A 25,847-nucleotide genomic window follows, 5' to 3' on the forward strand; every position below is an offset into this window, starting at 1 on the left:
ATCTCCTTACAAGTCTTTGCAGTCCATTATGTGGCTTTCCATGGTTTTCTTCAGGGATCATTCCTATTTGAACAGTTTCAGAATTTCAGTTGCACCTGGGGCAATCCATTCACTGCATGGAAAAGCTTCCTGAAAGAGTCTGCAACCAAATTTGGGGTGTTTCCTGCTTTGGGGTGTGAGAGCTGACATTATGAGCAGTGGCATACGGCAGAAGGTTTCTTCATTGAGCCTATGCCCGCCTCCATCTCCCATAGACCTTGAATCTTGCTTTGCAAGGGAGATTGAGCTAACATCGAGGTCTTCCTTAACACCTTCCTTAACATCCTCGTCTATGGTCACCCTCACCTTCTCAGGAAGGTTAGTTCAGAACAAAATCTTTCTTTTAGGGTCCAAATCCCGCCCTATTCCACCTTCTCTATTTTCAAACGCCTGCATTCTTAAAAAGTAAAAAGAGTAAACAGCCTAACTTTGCAGTAAGAATCCTATGTCTCTTTTCATTTAAAGTCAGTTTCTAAGAATCATCTCTGCACAATAATCTCACCTCCTGTTGATTCTTCAATCCACTGCAATGAGGCTGTGGCTTCCATTTAGCTCTGAAATTGCTCTGAGGCAAAGACTTTCTCCTTATCTTCCAGCATCCCTTTCTGGCCTAACTTCTTTGGCTTTCCGAGGGCATCTAATACCTCTGACCATTCTATTCTCTTTGAAATTCACTTGGTATCAGTGTAACAAGTTTCTCCCATCTACATTGCTAACGAAAATTCTGCCTCACTTGTGCTATTCTTTCCTCGCTGCCTTTTGAGATTCTACCTTTGCTCTTTACATTTTCTCAACTCTGCTCTCCCTAGACGTTGCTATGACATCCACTGCTTACACTGTTACCCATATACCGATGACTCCAAAGTCCATCTTCAGTTCTGACCTCTCTTCTGAGCTCCTAGTGTTGTTTAGATGTTTCAATGACACCTTAAACTCAAAATATAAAATATTTATTAGCTTCTTTCCGAATCTGGCTCTGCCTCCTATGGTCCTTCGTTCAGCCTCCCAAACTAGACACTCAGAAGCCCTTGCCAATACCCTTTTCTCACCATTTCCATACCTTTTTATTATTATTATTATTAAAAATTATTGGGGTGACATTGTTTAATAAAATCAAATAAATTTCAAATGTGCAAGCTCCACATCTTTACGTATATAAATCACTGACAAATTTAGCTCCTTAGTAGTTTCATTTGCAACACCCCACACACTATTACCAACTTAATGAGTCAGATTGTTGTGAAAATTAAGTGACATACCACATAATTAATGAGCCTAGCACTTGATAAAAATCTTAATTGAATCTAAACTTGAGACAGTGGCATTTCCAGGTGTTTGTATGCTTTGGCATGTACAGACCATAAGCATTTCCTCTTTTAAGTCATTAAAATCAGTGTGATTCACGCACTACACTGAAGTAGCAAGTCACTAAATAGAGTCTACTGGCTTGAAAGATTTAAGCCACTGGGAGGCTCCAGAAATCAGAGGATTGTTCTGACTTGTAAATCCAAGTTTTATTTTGTGGAGCTATTCAACCATGTGAAAAATGTAATAATAAACAGTTTGTTCTCTTTGGTATTCTCCAATATGCTGCAAATTATCTATCACTTAGTTATCATGCAATGAACTTTGTTGCATAACTATAACAGAAATCCAAGTCTACTCTCAAAGAATATAGTAAATTTATTGGCTCATATAACAGGCAAGCTTTCCTTCTCTTCAGCCCAGTCATCCTTGTCATCCTCCCTATGTCTATAGCAATGATTGTGGTCTGGGAAATGCCATGTCCTGACTGGCTTATATTTGGCTGGAAAAAAGGGTGGTTTTAAACTGAGAATGAGACACTGTGACCAGAAAATGGTCATTGTATCCAGAGGCAGAATTTATAGGCAGCCAACAAATGTCTACTACATGAAGCATAAATAAAATAAAGGAAATGGAAGAGGGAATAAAGGAGGAAGTAAAGGAATTGCAGGAAGATACTTGATCCTCCATAAACAGGGAAAAGAGAGAACTTTCCACTTTTTCATAATAGTTCATTGCAACTGCTAAAGAGCAGGCTTCTGATTACTAATTGATTAAATGGAGAGATTTGAGAAGACAATGAACAAGTGCACACGCTACTGAGAGAAGTATTCCTGATTCCTGGTAACTTTAAATAAATAATAAGCAGCCCTCCTCAGTAAACAGCTTGGGCAACAATCTGGTGATGTCACTTGAAAGCACTAATCTATCTCTCTGCCCCAAACCTCTCTTCCCTTTGGATTTTCCAAGATAATAAAAATCTCTGAATTGATCAAAGTGATAGATTCCTTCAGGTCTTAGTGTGGAACTGGTTTGAAGGTCTTTCCATTGATGCTTCAGCTGTCCTCATGACCCTATTTGGTCCTAAATACCTACCTCAATGTCCTTTTGACAAGAAAGCAAGGTAGGTAGGTAGGGAACAAACAATTTCCCCATAGTCTCTTAATGTCTAAAAATTTCAGTGGTTATTGATGTCATTTAAACTCATATATATCATTTTAGATATTTATCATATCCTTTTCTCTCATTTTACAGAGAGATGGGGAGAAAGAGAGAGAGGGAGAGAGAAGGAATGAGAGAGAGAAAGAGAGATTATAACCCTTAGAGAAATAGATATTATATCTTACCCAGGATCAGCCGAAGCACTGTTTAAACAGAACTAGGACTGTATCTTCAGGGTCCTGAGTCCTAGTTGAGGTCTCTCACTACCATATCACATATACCAGTTTTATCTGATGGTGCCACACTAATTGTAACTTTAATTTTAGTTCTTTGAAGAATCCAGTAGATTCTGGACTGCCATATAGGATGTCCTTGTATGCCAGTGGTCTGGTTTATTTAATCCAGTACATTTTGAATTTTAAATATGTTCTGGTTTTTATGGGATAAAAATGTTAGTAAAAAGTCTAACTAAATAAGCTTTATATTCTCAAAGAACATTATTTACTTTTTATTTTAGTGATTTCTTAGCTTTGCCATCAGAAATATTTCATGAGGAAAGGAAATAATCTAATGCAAATTAAATGAATTAAAATTAAATGCTACTTCTAAATGTTTCAGAATTAGTATCCAAATAAATAGCTTGCCTTGATTATAAATCAAGAGTAGCTTCAGGAGGCTGAGCTATAAGTTGAGCCAATATTGAGAAAAATCACACCCATTGTGTTTAAAAAAAGTGGAAAATTGCTACAAATGGAACTGCTTCTATAGAGAATGCAATGTACAGTATCTACAACTAGAAATAGTGAACTCTATGTTGTATGATTTCATTCATTTTTCCAATGAGAAGAGATAAATATACCAACTGTATAGATGACATGGTGTTTTATTTCTGTTACTATAAATAAGTGAAATGAATAGACCTCTTAGGCTGGACTATGTAATATGTGCAATTCATGCTTGCTATCTTATAAGGAGTTATTTTTAATAGAAATTTTGACATGAGATTGAAAATGTGTGATTTATAAGCAAAAGGGGTGGGAGCTTTGTATCCTAGTACCTTGTATTTCAAATTTCTGGCTGATTTATAAGCTTTTTAAAGCTCATGCTATTAAGCAAGTTGAAATTTCAATGGCTATATGTTTAGCTAAACTAACTCCTCAACTAGCTAGCCAGTGGAATTTTCTTCACTTTTTCCATCTGTGTTTTTTCTCATCGTGCTTTTTCAGAAATGTTATTCCTATTTCTGTCACACTGTCACCTTTTAGTCTGTCTTGCAAGAATGTAACATCAGCAGCCAAATGAACCTAGGAAAGAAAAAAAAAATACAGGCCAGTGTCATTCAGGTTAAAAAAAAAAAAAACTCGCTACATTTTTCTGTCTCTTTTTTCAGCTTTATTTATCTCATAAAGTGCTGACTTTTCTTATGGAATAATAAAAAGAGCTTGTTTTATGGACGAAGAGCCTTTTATTGTGAGACAGTCTGGCTCTTTGTCAGCTCTGCCATACAAGCCTGCAAAGAAAAGGGTGCTCAAGGCCAGGCTCCACTTGGACAACACTGGGGCAAGCCTAGAGATGTGGGCCCATGCCAAGTTTTGCTCACAGGACTGAACTATAGATCCATCTCAAGAAGAACACAAATTCCCAACTCAAAGATAGTCTTGACTAGATTTGCCTTGCAAGCAGCACTTCTAAGGATAAATGAATTCATAAAGAACTTGCCATAAATCATTCTGTCATTAGCTAAATAACATAATCACTTGTCCTAACAACAAACATTTAGCAACCACTTATGGCTTTGAGATGTTTGAAAAAATATCAACTAAATAAATTATGAATATAAAATTAAAGATTGAAATTACAGACATGAATATTTGATACCCATGCCTTCTTTTCCTCTGTAAAGCATATCCCATTTCCCAGACTTTGAAGTAAACCCTAAGGGCTTACTTCTCTATTCATTAAAATGTATTCACATAAGAGCGGCATGATATTGCTGACCTACCCTCAATAGAATACTGTTCAGCTATTTTAAGTCTTTGGGGTGAATAAGATAAATAAGCAAAAGCACCTAATAAAAGCAAATAATAAGTGGGAAAACTTGGGTCTGGTAGGCAATTAATTAATATTTATTGACTCTTATCTGACTCACTACCCTCTCTCACTAAGGTTTCCTTGACCACCCCGCCTGGATTTGTTAAACCATAAACTTTGATTTGCCAAGTTATCTGGCTCGTACATGGTACAAAAAAAAAACATGCTTTGTGATGCCTACCACCCAACAGAAGGATATAGACTGCACTCTGAAATGTAGAAGATAAATTCACCCTCATTTTTTTCCCTATAAGATCTTTTTTTGTCTTTATCAAAATTTAACATAAAATCAATTAAAATAACAAGAAGACCATAATGAAGCTATCTGGATATTTGGGGCCACGTGAGGTCTGATATCTATTTGTCATTCAGCATATATAATCAATTGTTATCCATGAAAGATGGATACTTTTTTCCCCGTTTTTAAGTTGGTTTTATGGTTCATCCCATAAGCTCCCAGAATTCTTCCCTTCCTCTTTCCTGATTTCATGGCCATTAATTGTAGGGCATGCCTTAAAAAATAGTAGGACAGGGAAGATATGTGTAAATAAACATTATTTCTATTGTTTTATTCATTTGGATTACCTGTTGTATTTGTCCCATAATTATCACCAATAATTGAATATTATATGTGTACCTCATCATTGGATAGCTCAACACATGTCTAGCCTTTGGTTACTATCTGGTCCCACTTTTCAAAATAGCTAAGCTTCTGAAAAAATGAGACTTGATTATAACCTCTGTCTAAATGCCCTTGGTGCATCAGTCAGTCTTTGACAGATTGTCTTCTCCCTTCACTTTCCCAAAACAGCTTTATCAAGGTCCTTCCTGATCTTTTGGTCCCTAAATGTGAATATTTTTCGGTATTGTTTTACTTAGTCTCTGCTGTACTTGATCTTGTCAGTCATTTGTTTTTTTCCGAAATACTCCCTTGTTTCTATGACTCCCTTCTTTCCTGGTATTTTTCCTACCTCTGGTTGCTCCTTCTGGGGATCCTTTGCAGTTTTTATATTCTTTGTTTAACTTATTATATTTTTTTGCTTCCTAGGGTTCCACATGTGACTTCTTTTTCTCTTTACTCTACACTCTCTCTAGACATTCTTTGAGAGTTCCAGTGCCTTTTCAGTCCGCCTTTCTCTGTGACTTCCAGACACGTGTAACAACTGCTTAGCGGATATCATCACGTACGTGTGTATTACACAGCTCAGTACCAGCAGCTTCCCACCCGAACTCCTCACTTTGTCTCTCCCAACCCCAAGCGTCCTCCTGCTGGTTTTGCTCATGGGTAATAGAGTCCAACCATTTCTACAAGTTGCTCAGAAACCTGAAAATAATTCTTTACGCTTTTTTTGCAATCTTTTCCCTTTCAGTCAGCTGATAATCTAGTCTTAATTTGTCCTACCTTCTTAAAGTTACTCAAATTGGTCCTTTTCTCTCCACTCCTTGTGTCAGGGCTTTTTCTGTTTATTTGTTTGTTTGTTTGTTTGTTTTCCTTGAGGTTACAATCATTAACTTCCAACTATTCTCCTCCTCCCTCCAGCATTGTCCCCTCAAGTACACTTTCACTTTGTTGACAAAGGAGTGAAATTCCTAAGACACATTTTAAAATATCATTATCCTGTTTGTGAACCAATAATGGGTCCCTGTTGTTTCAATATAAAAATCCGAATTCCAACTTGTCATATGAATCCCCCTTCTTTTTTAAATTATTTAAATCTGTAAAATATTTAAATCTCCTCACGACAATCTCTCTTTCAATCTACATGTCAGTCATACTGAACTGATTCAAGTTCCTTGTTCCTTGAGTGAAATGTTCTTTTTGTGCCTTTGGACATGCTGCTTCTTTTACTTGGAATGTTATTTTCCCCTGCTCCCCTTACCTCTTACCTGGCCTTCACCTAACTCTTATTTACCCTTCAAATGACAGGAAGCCTTCCCTGCCCCCTGTTCCCTCCCAACCCAACCCAGGTGCATTCATAGCCCTTAGTAACACTTCTTTACACATCTGATTTCTGTGCAGAAGATTGTTAAAGGGGAGCAACTGTGACTTGTTCATCTCTCAGTTCAGTGCCTGACTCAGCAGATGCTAATATTGTCTTAGATAAATCAATGAATAATTCAGGTGTGAAAGCCAGATTCCAAAATGGTCCACAACGATCCCCACCTTCTGTTATTCACACCCTCACGTAGTCCCCTCCCACTTTGTACCAGGATTGGCAGCACCTGTTGTAATTAGATCTACAGAGAGGCCTATGTAGTTAGGAGCTTCATGAAGCCTCTGGCCAACTGCCAGCAAGGCACTGAGGCCACTGAGCTAGCTTACAAGTAGATTCTCTAGCCTAAGTCAAATCTTCAGATGCTGTAGCCCTTAACAGCAATTTGACTGTATGTGTATTAAGCCATGAAAAGCTCTGAGCCACAACCACCCAGCTAACCTGCACCCAGATTTCCAATCTTTAGAAACCATGTGAGATCATAAATATTTGTTGTTTTAAGCTGCTATATTCTTGGGTAATTTGTTACCCAGCACTAGACAACTAATGAACCCAGCAAGTATGTGCTTTACCATTTCCAGAGCACCTCTGATAATCCCACAGAGTAAATTGCAGTAGCACAGAGAGGATCGCCCAGCGGGGAGCTCTTCCACAAACTCCGACAGAGGATTCTTGTCTAGAATCAGGGAAAATTCATTTCTGCTTGCATTGTTACAGGTCACACTTGGTGTAATTCCCAAATACATCTTGAAAGCAACCTAACAAAGAGGAGAAAAAATTAATGAAACTTGGCCTAGAACAAGTACCTGTGAATAGGGCACCCAAATACCCTGTTTCGGGTAGTGCAACACAATGGTTAAGCATATGGAGTTTGTGGTCATGAAGTTCAGGATCACGCTTAGCCTTCACAAAACACACAGCCTGGAATTTGAAATTTATTAATGAAAATGTATCGGGTTGTTATGTTGTCATCTTTCAAGTGCCTTAATTCATTTAATTTTTAAATTGACACCAGTATAAAAGATAAATGGAAACAATTACCTTAAATTGTTTCTAAATAGAAGTACTAAAAGATTCATTCATTCATTCGTTCATTCAATAGGTACTCGATGAGCACTGTCTGTCTAACATAGCGCCTGGCACACAGTGGGAGTTCAATAACTATTTGAAAAACAAATTATTGAATGAGCATCCATACTGTGTTTGACATCATGTTTAGGCTCAGAATACAAAAGTTAATAAAATGTAGTTCCTGTTTATAAGAGCTCATAGCTGAAAAGGAGTTATAGGTATTAAACAAATTGGTGTGACAGTACGGTTAAGTCCTACAAGTACAATGTTATGTATTATAGGAAGTAATCCCAGAAATAATTGCAAAGGAAGAAAATTCTACCTTGTTCATGAATATTGAGTGAGAGTTTTTCAGGTGAACAAAGTGAGGCTGAGGGGAGGTGGCGGCGGTGCTGTTCTGGGTAGAACAAATCATGGGCATGAAACGCCATAAGGTTCATAGGAGGTTGGCATTTATCAGCTTGTGGGCAGTGGGGATGCCCAAAGCCATGAGTAAGCTAAAGCCGAATTAAACTTCCGTTTTAGAGGGCTCTCCTTCCCGTCATCATGGAGGATAGATTTTGGGTTGGGGCGGGGGGCAGGTGGGTATGACGTCAAACACAGAGATAGCAATCAAGAGGTTACTGCGAGAGCCTAAGAAAGAAATGATGAGGACTCTTCTCATTTTGTCTTTTATTCAAAAGTCTAATGCTCCCTACACTTTTTCATATAAATTTCAAATAGCCCGGATCCTAAAATTTGGTTGAAGTCTCTGACACCAGCCAGCTTAAAAGGATATAAAATGAATCTCCCAGATTTTAAGTCAAGCAGCAAGAGAAAAAAACCATCATGAAACCTCAGGCTTGGAGAATGATCTGGCTCTCAACCAGTTGGCTGAAACCCATTTTTGCTAATATTGATTCCTCGGACTGGAAAATTCTTTGGCTTTTATTTGTGAGAGAGAGAATTTCTTTCAAATTCTCAATCTAAGCTGCACAAAAATAACATAAAATGGAGCCTGTGCACTTTGAATTCACTCTTAATTCTCAGTGTTTCGGCTTTAGTTCCATGACCCAATACCCAGCAGTAGGAGGCATTATCTAAAGCAATTGGGAAAGACTCATTCCAAGGGAATGACATTGTTTCCTTATCTGGCCGAATTCAGTCTGAGAAGGAGGACTGTTGTTTCTAATGAAGGAAGAGCTCCACCCTTGGCCACAGCACAGCCATAGCTGCTCTGCCAATAAATAAGGCAAAACATTTTCCCTCTTTATATCCAACATGGATGCTTTTTATGGGATTTTAAAATCCATCCTCAACCAGAAAACTGTTATTGGCTACAGCTTTTTGGCTCTGCTGACCCTGGGAAGTGAGCGTCTCTTTTCCCTCGTGGCATTTAAGTGCCCCTGCAGCTCTGAGAATGTGGTCTACGGGCTGGTTTTCCTTTTTGCTCCCGCCTGGGTGTTACTAATCCTGGGATTCTTTCTGAACGGCAGGTCGTGGAGACTCTTCACAGGCTGCTGCGTGAATCCCAGGAAAATCTTCCCCAGAGGCCACAGCTGCCGCTTCTTCTATGTCCTTGGCCAGATCACTCTGAGTTCATTGGTGGCTCCAGTGATGTGGCTCTCTGTGGCTTTACTCAATGGGACTTTTTATGAATGTGCCATGAGCGGGACGAAGAGTTCAAGACTGCTGGGACTGATCTGCGAGGGCAAGCCCAAAGAATGCCGGGAAGAACTTTACAAAGTATCATGTGGCAAAACCAGCATGACACCCGTGGACACCGAAGAACTGAAACTGTCCCTGCAAGCCCAGTCTCAGGTAAAAACGAAAAGACAGGCTCGCCTTTTCCTAGCAGCTTGCAGTATTCTCTCTGTTCTATTTTTAGCCAAGGTTGAGTCTGAATCTTGCTAGAACATTTTGATACATGAAAACTGGAACAGATGCAGTGTTAAGACAATCTCAGGAAAAGCTTTTTAGAGGGTGGATGGCTCAGTAAAATTGATGATTGAATTGTCTTCTCTATTTCTGAAAAAGAAAATATCTTCTGGGTTATGTATATGTAAATACTTAAGTACTTTAAAACAACCTCTATGGGTTGACTTTATAAATGATGCATAACACTAACTCTTAATTGAGTGTTAAGGGCAGCTGTTATTAGAAATTACTGCCTTGTATCAATGGTTTATTTTCAAACTGATTTCTCAGAAAAACACACATGCATAGCATTCATCTATTAAAATATAGCTGACCCAAATGAACTAATACTTTGCAAAGTTTCATGTACTATAATTAATATAGAAATTCCTCTGAATAATTTCTGGCAATTGCTATCTCTATGTATAAATATTGTCAAGATTGAGAAGAATTTCCCATATGAGGGAGGAATTGACAGTCTTTAAATAGCCGTGGGGAAAAGTGGTCCTCTCTAGGGAGATTACTTATTATGCTCTTTGTGCTGCACTGCTAAAGAAGTCCTTATATTACTTTAGAAGCTGAAGATTTGGGGCATTGTTTTATTTAACAGAAGGAAATCATAGCTTTACCTAATTGATGAGGGGAAGTAGCTTGTCATCCTTCCAGGTACAAGAGCACAAATCCAGATGTAAAGCCTTGCCCTGGCCTCAGGAAAAGACTGAATTTCTACTTGTAAGTAGTAGGGATTTCATTTCCAAAACCAAAGCAAGCAACGAGAGTGGATAAACAGATCCCCAGTTGGTCAGGAATACTATATGTTTCAGAATAAATGCACTGAAAATGGTATAATTTTACTTTTCAACAAGGATTTATCTTAACAATGACACATCAAGGCAAAGTCTGTTTCTAACATCATACATTTTTAAGCTGGTTGTCAGTATAGTCATACACTTTTAATAAACTGATAAACCTAGAAATACTACAAAGTCTTTTGTTTAACGCACAAAGCAAACATGCCAGGCTCCCTTCTTTTATTGAAGGGAGGTATTAATTAGGAACATTATGACACAATGAGTGATTTATGATTTATGTCCCTAGGCACCAGGCTCCATTCAGTTAGTGCCAGATCCAAGCACTTATTACTGTGTGAGCTTTTCTTCTCTAAACATCAACATAAGGAAATCATGCATGTGCTGTCATAGCTTAGCCTGGGTGCACTGACCTGTTTGCTTTTCAGCAGCTTGAGAAGGGCCTGGGGATGATTCGTAGGGGAGGATGTGTGAGGGATGTGAACAGGAAGACCTGTAACAATAGCAGGTGTCGACCACAGTGGTTCACACAGGAAGAGCAACAAACAGTCTAAAGTAATAATTGGGTATGTATCTGGGAGTGAAAAAAGTGCCCCATCCGTGGGAGGGGCAGAGAAACAAGAAATCCAGCTGGGTGATGCTCTACTCTTAAGAGAGGTAGAGTGTAGTAGTAGTGGAAAGAGCTTGGCCTTGGAGCTGGCTAGGCTTGGGTTTGAGTCTTGACTCTTCCACTGACCAGCTATATGACCTAGAGCTAGTGGTTTGACCTCTCTGAGCCCCTATTTCCTCCAGTTGGGGGTAATTATACCCTACCTTGGGGGGTTGCTGAAAGGTATATAGATAGCAAACATAAATGGCATAAAGCTGCTGACACACAGTAGTATGTGTTCTAAATTGGTGAGAAAACTGCCAGGGTTTGAGGAAGAGGCTCATGCAGAATGGAACACTACTGAGGGCTGGGGTGGGAGCATCTACCATATCTGGTTACATGCTGAACACTATGAACTGGGGAAGAACAAGAGGGCTCAGGAGAGCAAGGCAATGCTAGGATCATGCGGCGGAGGGAGGGGGGTCTGAAGCTCATCAAATAGTATATATAACTCAAACAGAATTGGCTCAGGTACTGAGGTGAGATGGCCTACTGGCCCACAGGAGGCCTAGTGGTGGGGAACAAGGGAGGAAGAGGATAAAGAAAAGAGGAAGCTCTGAGGTAGCCAATCGCAAATGATTCAAGGTAAATATGAGGATTTTCACACAATGGTAACTGTGCCTCTTTCGTTAATCATAATGACAGAAAGATACATGAGTTCAATAATGCTTTTACACACACCTATATACATTTGAAAAATAACACAATGTGACAACAGCTAATACTTACTAAATACACCTGTATGTCTACATCATGTCATTTTAATCCCCCAAATTACCCTCTGAGGTAGGTAACCCCAATTTTTATGATTGAGGAAACTAAGACACAGAGAACACCCATAGTAAGGGGAAAGCTCATATTTAAACCCAACCAGTGCCAATCCAGAGTTGACATTCATGTGGCATCTGAGACCTTTACAATGACTCTCTTATCTGAGCCAGAGTGTGGGAACCACTGGTTTAAAGTATTGGAGTAATTTGTGGTCCTGTCACTGTCTGAATGGATTTATTTGCAGATTTTTTGTATCTATTATCAAGTAGGCCTGTCTACTGAGAAATACTAAGGGTAATTTCACTGAAATGTCGAGAGAAACTTTGAAAGACCTTTGTTAGTTGTCTAAATATGAAATTAATTCCAATTGTGAAAAATACAATTAAAATAACAGCAAAAGTTTAGAAGATAAGTTATCTAGACTTCCATTTTTAATATTCAGAAAAAAGCCCAGCTGAACTGGTTCATATTCAGAGAGAAATTTATTTTTTCTAATTTTCAAATTCAGGATCAATAATCCTGATGGTTCGAAATGACTGCAATTTTTTTTTCTCATCTTTTATGCAGGCTTTCAATTCTTATAGTTTCAGTTTCCTTATTGTATTATGTTTGTCTTGCTTTATCATTGATAATGAGTAATGATATTTCTCTCAGAGAGGGTTGCTGTCCCCTGTAAACAATGGAACATGGGGAAAAAATCAGTCACTAACCACGTATATGCATTTATCAATGCCTGAAAACACCTGGCTAAGGAACTGGTCATTTGCTCAAATGATCATGTTTATAATTCTTTCCTCTAATAGCTAATACTATTTGAGGTCTTGGTTTATCTGATTCTTGGATAATCTATACTTTGTGTTTTTTTATAATTTGCCTGCCAGTTGTTTCTTTGCATACCAGAAATGGTGGGCAAGATGGAGAATAATTAGGTAAACTCTAACTTTATCTTGACTACTAAAAATGTGTCATTAAAAAATTAAGATGAAGAATTTCAACTGACTGTGGTGGTGATGTAGCCATATACTTCCCAATAACCTCTCCCCAGATCCATGGGAAGTGGCATTGCTTTTACATGTCTTCAATATTTCTTTCTTTCTAAGATTCTAGGATGGTGCCTGATTTGCTCAGCATCTTTTTTCTCTCTGCTCACCACTTGTTATGCTCGCTGCCGATCTAAAGTAAGCTACCTTCAGATGAGTTTCTGGAAGACGTATGCCCAAAAGGAGAAGGAGCAGTTGGAAAAAGTGTTCCTGGACTATGCCAGCAAGTTGAGTGAGAGAAATCTGAAATGTTTTTTTGAAAATAAGAGGCCAGATGTCTTCCCCATGCCCACTTTTGCAGCCTGGGAGGCTGCTTCACAGCTGCATTCTTTCAACCAAAGCCAGCAACACTACAGCACCCTCCATAGGGTGGTGGAGGATGGACTGGAACTCAGCCTTGAGGACGATGAGACCGCATTGGTCCTTGTGGGTACTGCCCACGATGTGTAGCTCACCTGCTGTCGCTGGCTCATGGTGTCCAGAAATACACTCATTCTGACATCTTCCTACTGCATCAACAGCAACCTGGGTAACTCTGTGTTTTCTCACATTCAGTGTTTCTTTAAAACACATTAACACAGGGAAGCAGCTTTGCAGTTCCCAAGAGCGGACAATGTCAGGATGTGCTCAGACTGAGGCTGAGTGACTGGTCAACGATGGTGACAAAGGTGCTCTTGCATGGGTTAGTGGTCAGGCTCAACGTCTTCAGGTTCTAAAATTTTATGATTTGACAGCAAGACTCATACCGCCCTATGTACATATTGGTCATGGTATCTGGGGGCAGAAGTAGTGACTTGTGAGTGAGCCAGGTACTCTTAGTCAGCAGAAAACCTTGTCCTGGAAATCTTTCCTACTGCCTTTCAAGGACGTATAAAATTCTACCATTTGAAATTCAGAAACTGAAGACATCAGTTCCAAATATAATGCATCAAAAGGATGTAATGCCTAGAATTCAGAGCTTTTCACTGAGCTTTTCAGTGTTCAATGAAAGTGTGTCCCTGCAGGCAGGGCTGTATCGTGACTTTTGTGGGCTCTAAGCATTTTTGCCTTCATGGATCCCTTTCTACATTAAAATACACACACATATATTCATGGCCATATTGATATAAAGACAAATATATTAATTTTGTATATTTTTTTAACCCCAAAGTTTAATTATTTTCTTCTGACTTTAAAAAAAAATAAAAACAGTTATGTGGGCTCCTGCAGGTATCGTGGGCCCTGGGCACAATGCCTACTAAGCTGAATGGGTAAGTTGGTTCTCACTGGAGTCTGGGGAAACTTTCCAGAGTAGTGCCAGTGTAAAATTGTGTGGCAGTTCTACGTTTATCAGAAATAATGCAATTTTTTTATTCTCCTATGTAATATATTCACATTAGTTTAAATGTCTATGATATATGTAGATAGATGTAGATATGGATATAAATATATTTTAATTCCCCCTAAATCTCTGAGTGGGACTGATATTTAAGGAAAAAGCACATGTGCTTTGGTGTGGCTCACACCTTATGTCACTGAGAGTCCTTGTCTCTTAGTTTGAGAATCCTGGGAATGAACTCATTACCATGGAACATTGTCCCAAACTGGAGATAGCACCCTATAGGTATAAGTCCTGGAACATATCCTTGGTAATTTGGAGGTGCAGGGGCAGGTGTGTGTGTGTGTGTGTGTGTGTGTGTGTGTGTGTGTGTGTGTGTGTGTAGGTGGGAGGGTGGAAAATGGGAGCTGTGAAGTCACAGTATTTGAAATATTTGTGTTTCAGAAAATGGCGTGATAAATGTTTAACAACTGGTTCTCGGAGGGAGGAGGGGGAGTCCTGATTTGAAGTGTTTGCCAATTCTATGATGTAATTTCAAGCTACTAAGGTGATGTCACTGAATGCAGATTTAGAAAGAGATGCTAACCATGGGCTCTCTTGAGCCAGTATGAACTTTCAAAGAAGGCTTTACAGCTAGTGGTGTTTTTTCTGTTGTTATTTGTTAATTTTGCATTTATATTGATTCAAGACAAACCAACTTTGGTGCATCTTTAGTATATCTGGATTTCACTTTAATAAAACCTAAGCATGGTGAATTAAATATGGCTCAATGGCTCCAAATGAGAGATAGAGTCCCATTTTCTTCCCCTCGAATCTTTCCTTTATAAACCTGTAGAATGTAGCCAGCTTGTAAGAGCGTTATAGCTTATGCCTTGGGCTCTTACAATGCTCAACCTAGTGGAAGCCAGCTCCCATGTAAGGATTCTAGTTACCCTGAGATCCACAAAGCTCTGAAGAAGAGAAGAGAAAAGAAGAAAAAAAGAGAGGAAAGGAAAGGAGAGACTTGGACAGCCTCAACTATTCTAGTCATTTCTGTTTAGATGCCCAACATGTGAATAAAGAAGCCATTTGGACATTCCAGCCTCAGTAGATCTGACATGAAGAAGAACCAATGACTCAACCAAGAGCCAGAAAAAAGACCCCAGAACTATGGTCCTAGTGAAGCAATTCCAGCCTTCTAGATTTGAGCCACACCATCTGAAGCCGAAGACATTATAGAGCAGTCCCTACTATGTCCTGTCCAAATCCCTGACCCAGGAAATCATGAGCTTAAATAAATGTTTGTTTTTTTAAGCCACTAAACTTTGGAGCACTATGAAACAATAGTTAGCCTGAACACTAATGATATATGATAATCAGACTTTAAGAAAAGAGAGAAATTAGAGTCAAATTGGATTTATACATAGATTTATATACAGATTCTTTATATGCACAGGCTTTCCTTCACAATTTTTTCTCCTTTAGGTTTCAGTTAGTCCTATACCCTCTGTGGCATGATTTGATAGATGCTGAATAGGTTCCTCTCCAAAATATTTCACCGAAGCCTGAGATTAATTTTTAATTATTTCTGGTTAAATTTGGTTCAAAAGGAACACTCTGCTGTTGATTAAATTCTGTTTAAAAGAAATATACTACTGAGAGAAGTGACCTATTATTTGTTATTAACACCTAAGAAAAATGGAGTGGAGGGAATAGGATTGGTTGGCCTTGTGTAAATCAGAAATAGATTGGCCTTTCAGTCTTGCTCCTCCAAATGTTGTCTTCAGAGCCTCAGCATCACAAGGGAACTTGTTAGAAATGCAGAATCAGACCCTATTCCAGACCTTTTGAATCAAATCTGCAGTTTAACAAGACGTTAGGTGATTCTTATGCATCTTTGAGAAGCACTAGCGCAGTGGTTCTAAAACTTTAGCTCAAGTCAGGATCATCCGGAGAGCTTGTTAGCACATAGCCCCATCCTAGATTGTCTATTTTGATAGGTCTGGGGTAAGGGAATTTGCATTTCTAACAAATTCTCAGATAATGCTGATGTTGTTGGTCCAGGGATCACATCTTGAGAACAGCTGCTCTAAAGCATAAAGCTAGAACGAAGTCAGAATATTGGGCCCTATCCTAGATCTACTGAATCAGGCACCTTGGTTTGTTGTTTTTTTATCAACCTATCTAAGAATATGGGTGCCTTTCTATTTATTTTCCATTTATTAAAGGCTACCTTTTGTCACATAAGTTTTACGAGTTTCATATATTTCTGGTATTCTTTGCTGCTATGATAAATGGTTTCTTTTTTCCCATTAAGTCTTTTAAGTGATGTTTTTTGGGTACATAAAATGCTATTGCTTTATGCATATCAATTTTATACCTCTCTGCTTTACTGATCCTTATTTTATTCTTTGAAGAGCTTTTCAGAATTAGAAAAGCTTAGAATTAGAAAATAACCATTTTGAAACTCCTAATGACATAATGGATCTAAACAATAAATGATTAATTCTAAACTTCTAAGTGAAAGCATGATGAGGGGAAGACCACAAAACTTGCAATCACTTATCTATCTTAGCATCCCTAAATATGGGACAACTGGGTATTATGTGCCTCCCAATGATGCAATGCAAGTAAGAATACAGTACCGCCTGTGAAATATTGTTTACTAAAAAAATTAAATCTGAATCAAGAGCACTAGGTTATTTAAACTATTTGGAGGGGGTTAGGACATCATTATTACAAATATAAAAAATATCATATTTGAGTCTGGAAGGAAATCTGCTTTTAGGCATCTTCAAATAATATTTTCAATGTTCAGTTGTTTGTTAAAATTGAGTTATGCAGAAAGAACACTTGCCTAGCTGTAAGAGAGATCCTATGCTAAATTTTGTTCTCCCACTAAAAAGGGAAAAACATAATTAATGTTTATAACAACATATTATGTGCTGGATACTTTACATATGATTTATATTTAAAATTCACAAGTATACTGGAAAGAAGGTTTATTTTTATTTTTGTTTTTTCTATTCTGTTTCTATTTTATGAATGCACTAAGGTTCAAAAAGATTAAGCTTAAGCCTCAGATAAGAGATAGAGCCTGAAATTATCTGACTCTTAACTTCTACCGCATAAAATGTTGCATCGTGTTGGCGTATTCTCAAATATTCATTTAGCTGTTAAAAGCATGTTTCCTCATTTTTTTAAAGGCAGAGTATCACATTAGTACATCTCAGAATTTCTTTCAACTCTGCTGTCCTTACTCATAACAGCCAGTAGCACATGAATGACTAGTCAAGTGGCTTCTTAGTGTACTTCTGGGAATTGAAGTTCATCTCCAGGTTTCCTGGCCTCTCCCTGGACCCCAAGCCTCTTTTCCATGCTGTGCAATTTTTTCACCTTTGGTTTCTAGATATTTGGGACATTCGTCCTCAAACTATATTCTTCTAGTTCACTACATATATGAGGTCAACTTCTTGTTATATCTCCTTAGATAAAAATGGCAATTGATAAAGAAGGAATTTTCAGTAATAAAGTTAATAAAAGATTTAGAATAGTCCCCAAATTTAAATGTTGATATATTTTAGAGCATATATTTCTGTCTATAGTTACCAAAAGTAACTATACAGAATGGTCCGATCTTAAATTCCTAACTGGGCAGGCCATGGCAGTTAGTCACATCCCAGGCCTACAGCGTCCTTAGCAAAGGTCTATCTTTTCTGTAAGTAAACTTTACCTATTATTCTTATGCCTCTAGGACATCATACATTTGAAACGTTGGAATAATTTTCTTTCCCTACCTCTCGAAGGCACAACCACAGGCACCAGGGCACAAGACCACAGAACCCCTCATTGTTATCTCATTCCCCACATACCATCTCTGTGTGCTGTAAATGTTAATTAACTACCCTGTACCCACCCATGGAAAAGAAGTATGTGTTTTTCCATGTTCCAATCCTAGAGATTTCCCTGCTTTGCTTTCTCCGCCTCCTTAATCTACCATCGATGGATTTTATGCACCTTCCTTAAGTCTTCTCCTTTGATTCTAATGTATAAAATAAGCTGCAAAACTGTCATTCCATGGAGCAAGTTCTCAATTTGTTGAGATTTTGCTTCCAGCGTGTCCTCAAAATTTGGCTCAAATAAACACCCTTAGTCTTATCTATAGATTGGACATTCTTTCATGGACAAATCCACACACTTTGTTTCATAAGTCAGTCTCTCATTAGTTGCATCCAAATAAGTTAAGCAATAGAAAGAAAACCAAGAATCCCAGTGGAAAGTTGGAATAGACTAGATTTTTAAAAATCTTCTTTATTCATTTTTTTAAATTAAATTTTTGGGATAACATTGTTTAATAACATTATGCAAATTTTAGATTAGATTTTCATGTGCTGAGATATCTGGAAGATTAAAAACTTTCCCCTAGAACATCTTTGATAATAGCACCAAGGAAACAAGATGCCTAGTTAAAGCCAACTTTCCTGTAAGTCCTGATCATAAATGAGTGGAAGATGAACATTCATAAGTAAGGAGAGATGAACTATAGAATTTACCAAGACTTGAACCTTAAGACTTGAACCCTGTGACTAGAGGAAAAATAATGTTACACAAATACTGTCATAATAAAAGCTGAAGAGTAATTTTCCTGAAGGTGTCTTCATAGTGGAACTCTGCCGTAAGTAATTGATGTGATCTGTTGGATTAGACCCAACCAGTCTTCAAAACCCACAGACCCTGTGGCTACTCACTTTTCCACAAAAGAAAGCTTCCTACACTTTTGTTCTTTCACCCTACGCAGAGGTACAAAGAGGAATAGTTCAAGTGTGTGGGTTTTCATATACGGCTGTTCTTGCCTACTCAGAGGGGAGAATTAAGCCTAAATAGTTATGTTTATTTAAAGAGGTTTTTTATTTCTTAATAATTTATCTGCCATATTTCTGGCCCAAGTGGTAAGAATTCTCAAAATACTTTATGAATTGCCCTTGCTGTTAATATTCATAATTTTTTTTAAATATTGAGAATTTTTTGACTATAAAGTATTTTTCTTTCGTTTAAATTTTTCCATTCCCTTATTCCCTGCTAAAAATGCTACTAAGTAGGAAACTGGCCTGGCATTCAGCTGTGATGCCGGCCTTCTCTGGAATGCTGTGTGGTGGTGTGACTTCCATGGAATTCAATCCATGTTTATCAAGGGCTCCCACTTATTCTAATACCATATGTTAGGAAAAGTGGGGAAAAAATCAGTAGGCTCCTACCACTAAATTTTCAGTTAACCTTTGAAAAACAAAAAGACATGTTGTATTTTAGGCTTAATCTGATTAGATTAGCTTTCACTGTTAGGCTGAGGAATTAAAGGAAGCAGTTATTCAGGAAGGTGTTGAGAATGAGGCACACATGTTTTTCTGACTCTTACATCCACTTCTGCCTCTTCTGTGCTGAGAACTGCTCTCTGTGACCTGGTCACCAGTTGCCACTCTGTTGGTTGTGAACTTGTATTTACAGGACGCCCTTAGGATTAATAGCTGAGCCATTGACTTTTCTTCTCCCCACCCCCTGAGTTCCTCACAGGAGTCACATGGCTAAATCCCAAGTATCTGTTTACAAATTATTCTCGTACAAAACAGTGGCAAGATACCTAATTATTTTAGGACAGCGGGATCTTTATATCTAAAAGAGTCACAAGTGTTAGCTCTTTGTTGTCAGTAAGATAAGCACTGTGGGGTTTTCTGGCAGGTTATCCTGGGTAAAGCACTGAGCTGCCTGAAGTGGAGTAGATTTGAGCTGAGTGGAAGTTGCCCTCCATTAGCATCTGTATGGGGAGCACAGAGCCTCTACTCAATGGCCAAGAAGGTAGAAGGCGGAGCCAGCGCACAACATCATCTGATGATGCTGACAGCTAGGCATGGCGGTGATGTGTCCCAGCCCTGAGGAGGTGAAAGCATGAATGAGCCACCTTTTGAGAGGATTATCAGCAAAAATCAGTCTTCCACATCAATGAGAGATTTTAATGCAGGGCAAGAATTATTTTGTAATTAAAAAGGTTCTAGATCTCCCTCTATTTTTTGCCATTCAGGCTGCATTTCTTAGTCTATCCCTTAAAATAAGTTGTGTGGAAGAAGAAGGAGTGTTTGGGGGTGGGGGGATATGGTTGTAATGTAAGGAGGAGGCATGAGAACTAAATGTTAAATCAAGCTATATTCAGAGCCTGCAGCATGTTGATCAGATCTATAGGGAGACCATGAGGGAACTTACAGAACAAAGGAAGATTCCAGCTGGGGTTACTAAGAAGCCATTACCCACACGGTAAAGGGAAAGTAGAGTATTTAAGTCATACCCTACACAAAGCAAACCCAACCATTCATTCCTTAAGGCCAAAACCATGCAGAACCTTTGGAACAAAGGTTAGCATGCTTTTCATGCTACATATCCATTCCTTTCACAATGGATAGTCATACCATTAAAGGAAAATTGGTAAACAAAGTCTTTAAACTGTAATTCATAAAAACTAAGAATCATACATAAACTAAATTTCATGAACACTGGGGCCTTGCTCTCTTGGTCCCTCTCCATCCCTCTTAGTCTCTCTCACTCTCTGTCTCTGAGAGGAGACCATGTCTGTCTGTGGAATATTATTCCTTCTCCAACAAACTTTCCTTTTGTTTCTAATGCTGGTGTGTGCTTGAATTCTTTCCTGTGCTCAGTCAACAGCCCTCTCTCTCTCAGTATAAGACTTGAGAGACCACTTGAGTGACCACTTGAGGGGATTCGGCCTGTCTTGTGTCATTTGGGAGGCAACTTTAAAATTGAGATTTAAATTTTTATCCTGGTTTAAAAAAAGGTTATTCAAAGAACAGGGACAAAAAAAGCCTCCTATTTTGTGCATAGAATTATATTGTCAACATAATTCAAGTGTGCATTGTACTGGGAGTATTACATTTAGGTTTACACCCAGAATTGTGAAAAATGATGATTTTGGGGGAAAGTATATTTTTAGAAGCTACATTATTTGGAAAATGAAGAAAGCTAAATATAAGGAGAGAAAAAAAGAAAAGGGAAAATAAACTACAGATACATAAAGAACAAAGCCGTTTGTTTTGTTTTTAAGAGAAAGGGAAAAACCTAAGATATGCTGATGTCTCTGATTGAATGCCTGGTTCAAGTTCATTTCACCTGGACAGCTTTTCTATTTACCTAAAAAATCAGGGCACCTCTGGTAACATTCTTTGAAAAAACACAGAATGCCAAAAGAAAGAACTGAAAAAGATTTAGAGAGAGAGAGAGAGAGAGAGAGAGAGAGAGAGAGAGAGAGAGAGCGCAAAAGTCCAATAGGATTAGAGAACCAGCAAACTTTTCCGATTGGTTCCTTTATAAGAAATTCAAAACAAAATCTAATGCTATATTGTAGTACAACATCATTCTTCCCAGGAGATTTTGGTTATCTTACTTCTACCAAAGTGTCTCTCTGGGTTTACTATTCTGAGCAATGTCTGTTCCACTCTTGCTGAAGATCTAAAATATTTACTTTCAACTAACAATGTGGTTTCCCCCAGAATGCTTTCTAGAGGAAACATTTTTTGGGGGAGGGGCGGTGAATTTGCTTACTTGATTATTATCTGCAAAATGCATAGCAAAGATGATTCTTTCTACTTCAAAATCTTATCATTAGCATGTGAAATGGAGGCTGCTACACTATTCTGTGCAGGAATTCTAGCTTCTGGGACAAAGGAAAACAAACACCAGCACCAGTTAAGATAAATAATGTGAGCAGCAGGCTCATAGGCAAATAAGGCTCATAAATTACTGTTACTAATTTTCCAGACAGCATGAACAAAGCCTGTGACAATTACTTTGCCCTATTTTGGAAAATCTCAGAATGTTTTTCATATGCAAATCTCCTTCCTTAGGGGTTTCCTATGATGGTCATGTTCTGTGTCTCATTATCCTTCTGTTCTGGCCATAGTTACTGAATGAAGATGGGCATTTGAGAGTCCAGGCGGTCAGCCCGTAGTTTGGCTGCAAGCCTGGAAGTGGCCTACCATGAAAACTCTACCTAACAGAGGGCTACTGACTGACTGAACAGGTTAGATAGAGACTCTCTGTTCGGGATGCCGAATATGAGGCACACAGAGAAAACCACAGTTTGGATGATTGGGCAGAAGACAAAGAATATCCAGAGAAAAGAGAGTAAACACAAGACATGAGGCAGCAAAAACTGTGAGGTAGCAGAAGCACTGGGGAGGAGAGAAGGAAAAGAATAGAAAGCTATTAGTGAGTTGCTAGCTGCAAGAGAAAAACAAGCAGAGAACAGCTTAGCCGCGCAAATAAATATCTGCTCCTGAGATAAGATAGACTAAAGGATTTTCCTGTTTCCATTCTTCCATGAGGCCTAGCTGTTGTGTACCAGAATAGCCTTACAATAAACCTTTATGACCTGCCATAACCCGAAAGACAGCAACCTAAAGGAGTCTACCTGACAGTTTGCTTCCATGATGAATTTGAGGATGCATTTTAAATATTTTCCATAATAATGGAAATAATTTATTTAAATGATAGAGTTCATCACTAGTTAGGTTCTTTTAATAAAACTTTTATTATATAACTGTGTTTGGAAACCATGAAATATATTTTTGTATAACTCACAAGATTTTTTTAGACCTTAGACCAGAAAGAAGCATAATTAAATTTCCTCTTTACCCTTATAATAAACTGAGAGAAATATATGCCTAATAAGTAAGTTAAGGGAAATGTAATATCTAATGATTTGCATTTTGTAATCACAATTGACCTCAGTGTAGCAAGGATAAATTTCTCTCTTCTCATGAAACTTTCCACAATCATATATATATAGTGAGAAAAAAATAAAAGGTTTCAATAAAATTATAAAGATGAGTTAGTTCACTGTCTATTATTTAATGAGAATCAGCTATTTTCCTCTCCAGGATTCTATTGCAGTTCAAATCTTGTTATCACGGATTTATTATTGTGAGCAATCAGACACTCTTGGATTTTCAATGTCGTGAATATTGCTTAAAATAAGGGGACTTCAGCAGATCAGGTGGGAAGTGGGAGTGAAAGAGGTAGGAGTTAATTTGAAGATAAATGTGGACTACTGCCCTCTTCTGGAAAAGTATAGGAAGAGCAACAGTATAGATGTGTGATAAGGTCTTCAAATATTTTCTAAATTCACTTTAGCAATATGTAACGAATGCCTGCAATGTTCTGGTTTGCCACGGCACGGTGGGCCAAACTCTAAGAATGACTGGAATTATCCTTTTGAAAAGCTCACAGATGTAATGGGGAAATGAAATTTTCCATAAATAAAAGATAATTTCATGGTTAATACAATAAAGTGTCAAATCGAACAAAGTTTATGTTATCACCATAACTCAAAAAACTCTGCATTATTCTCATTCTTTGTAAAACATTTTTCCTCTGGTTAGGTGGGGAATAGAAATATATACAAAAGAATTTTTGGAAGATCAATAGGCACAGACCACAATAAAATTATATTTACAGACTGATTAAAACATTAAACTAAAATTCACTTACATTGCTCTATTTTCATTGTAAGATGTTCTAGGTAAGGTTAATCAGGAGTTCCCTTACCTTTCCAAGGTTGTTCTGTCATGCTCCCTTATTCATTTTGGCACTCAATTCCTGTCTCCTACCATGCAAACTAAGTTTCATGTTATTATCTATGAATGTTTCAGAAAGTGGACCCAGTCAATTTAAAACCTGTAAGACCATTACACAGGTTATAAGACTAAGTCCCAAGGTCTCAGACCATCTTTCACTGGGTGGGTGGTAAGCTTACGTGCCAATCCGTCATTGTGCCTTGCTTCTCACTTCCTTATAATTCCGAGGAAGACAGCACAAGGTACTGGCCAGCCAGCCATATTCTGAAGTTCTTTGCCGTAATGCCATTTAAGATACTTGTAACCATAATAAGATAGAGAGAGTAGATTTAATAGTCACGGGAGAGTGAGAAAATAGATTTGGTTGTAGAGACAGTAGAAAAAAGACGATGGCTGCAGTTAATAAATTTCAGTGTTTAACAGAAAGCCTATTTCCAAAGAAATGTTTGCACATTGAAAATTGTGCTCATCTTCAGCCATAAGAAGAAATGAAATACTGCCATTTGCAACAACATAGATGGACCTTGAAATAATCATACTAAGCAAAATAAGCCAGACAGAAAAGGTTGAAGATCACATGATATCACTTATATGTGGGATATAAACCTAAAAGCAGCAAATGAAAAGGACAAACAAACAGAGGCTCATGGACATGGACAATGGACTGACTAGTGGTTACCAGAGGGGAGGGGGAAAAATAAAATGTAAAAAAAAAAAAAGAAAGAAAAGAAAAAAAAGAAAAAGAAATGTTATTTGAAAAAAAGAAAGAAAGAAAGAAAGAAAGAAAAAGAAAGAGAGAGAAAGAGAGAGAGAGAGAATGGAAAGAAAGAAGGAAGGAAGGAAGGAAGGAAGGAAGGAAGGAAGGAAGGAAGGAAGGAAGGAAGGAAGGAAGGAAGGAAGGAAGGAAGGAAGGGCCAGTGTCAGCCCACTTACACTCCAGTAGGGGGTCCCTGCTTAGCAGTTTTGATCCATAGCTTCCTGCCTACCAGTCTCAGTCTGCTAGGCTTCTTCCACCTTCCATGGGCTACAATTACACCCTCTTCAAAGACATTTGAACGTCATCCTTGGGAAGAGGGACCCCCCCTCGAAATGTGTTCCCTCTTTGGATATTCCCTCTCAGTATTAGGGTACTCTTCAGCATTTTTTTTCTTTCTTAGTAGCTAATCCCCTATAAATTGTGTGTGTGTGTGTGTGTGTGTGTGTGTGTGTGTGTGTGTGTGTGTATTACATTGAACCTTCCCTGCTGAAATAATTGTGTGGTTTCTGTCTCCTGACTGGGCCCTCACTGGTTCTCCTTCCAAGGCAAGCACACTCTTCCCTTTTGAAAACGTCTAATCAAGTCAGATTTGAATGTGCTTCTGAGCACAAACCTGTACGGCGATTGATGTCACTATCTAAAGGGACTTGGGAGTTCAAGGCTTCAAAATATTTAATTAACTTGTATAGATTCAACTGTGACAGTTTGGATCAGAAGCAGGATAAAAAAATAACCAGTATGATTTGCTGGAATTCTTCTATGAAGATTAAATTCTAATATTAAATGAACCATTTTATTGAAATAAAAATGACTCATCCATTGAAAAATCCTCTCTGCCATTTAGATGCTTCTCTGGATCATATTCCCAAGTCTTTTGCTCACAACATTCACCATTTAGATTTCCTTCCCTGCTTTAGGCATTTTCATTTATATTGCCTCCTTATGAACATTTCCTATTATTTAAGGCAATATTTCAATTTATACTATTAAATGGAAAAGATCACATTTTTCCTTCCTAAAATTTCAATAAGTACAATATATTGGGTTCCAATTTTTTACCCAAAGATCAGAATTTCAAGTCTTAATAATATTTTGATATATCTTATATATTTTAAATCATGTTTTGTCTATTTAAAAATTTCATTTTACTGTGACAATACTAATGATGTCATGTTTATACTGAAAAATTATAAATTTCATTTGTACCCCTCAGAATAATCATCATAATTGCATTGATCTGACAGTAAGAAGCTTTCCCAGCTTTGATGAACAGAGTGTATGCTAGGCCAAGCAGTTGTTAACACTGTCAGTAATTAGAAATTATGGATGCTC

General features: G+C 38.0%; 2 protein-coding genes across 2 annotated transcripts in view; one reads left to right on the forward strand and one right to left on the reverse strand.

Moving 5' to 3' along the window:
- Nucleotides 1–1,733: 1,733 nt before the first annotated feature.
- TRAPPC3L (trafficking protein particle complex 3 like) overlaps nucleotides 1,734–25,847 on the reverse strand; it is a 34,353-nt gene continuing 10,239 nt past the window's right edge. Inside the window, exons 4-5 of the mRNA XM_016163662.2 lie at nucleotides 7,163–7,348; nucleotides 1,734–3,809 (exon numbers count right to left, since the gene is read on the reverse strand). Of these exons, the coding sequence (XP_016019148.1) occupies nucleotides 3,690–3,809; nucleotides 7,163–7,348 (306 nt within the window). The 3' untranslated portion in view covers nucleotides 1,734–3,689. The remainder of the gene's footprint in view (nucleotides 3,810–7,162; nucleotides 7,349–25,847) is intronic.
- CALHM5 (calcium homeostasis modulator family member 5) lies at nucleotides 8,798–22,622 on the forward strand. Its single transcript, XM_016163660.2, has 2 exons — nucleotides 8,798–9,461; nucleotides 12,887–22,622. The coding sequence occupies exons 1-2, from the start codon at nucleotides 8,922–8,924 to the stop codon at nucleotides 13,274–13,276; spliced, it is 930 nt and encodes a 309-aa protein (XP_016019146.2). The 5' UTR covers nucleotides 8,798–8,921; the 3' UTR covers nucleotides 13,277–22,622.

The sequence above is a fragment of the Rousettus aegyptiacus genome, unplaced genomic scaffold (assembly GCF_014176215.1).
Source record: "Rousettus aegyptiacus isolate mRouAeg1 unplaced genomic scaffold, mRouAeg1.p scaffold_m13_p_1, whole genome shotgun sequence".
Taxonomy (NCBI): Eukaryota; Metazoa; Chordata; class Mammalia; order Chiroptera; family Pteropodidae; genus Rousettus; species Rousettus aegyptiacus.

Coding starts and splice junctions, on each gene's coding strand:
- CALHM5 (XM_016163660.2), top strand. CDS start 8,922: ATGGATGCTTTTTATGGGATTTTAAAATCCATCCTCAACCAGAAAACT. Junction 9,462..12,886: donor CCCTGCAAGCCCAGTCTCAG/GTAAAAACGAAA, acceptor TTTCTTTCTAAG/ATTCTAGGATGGTGCCTGAT.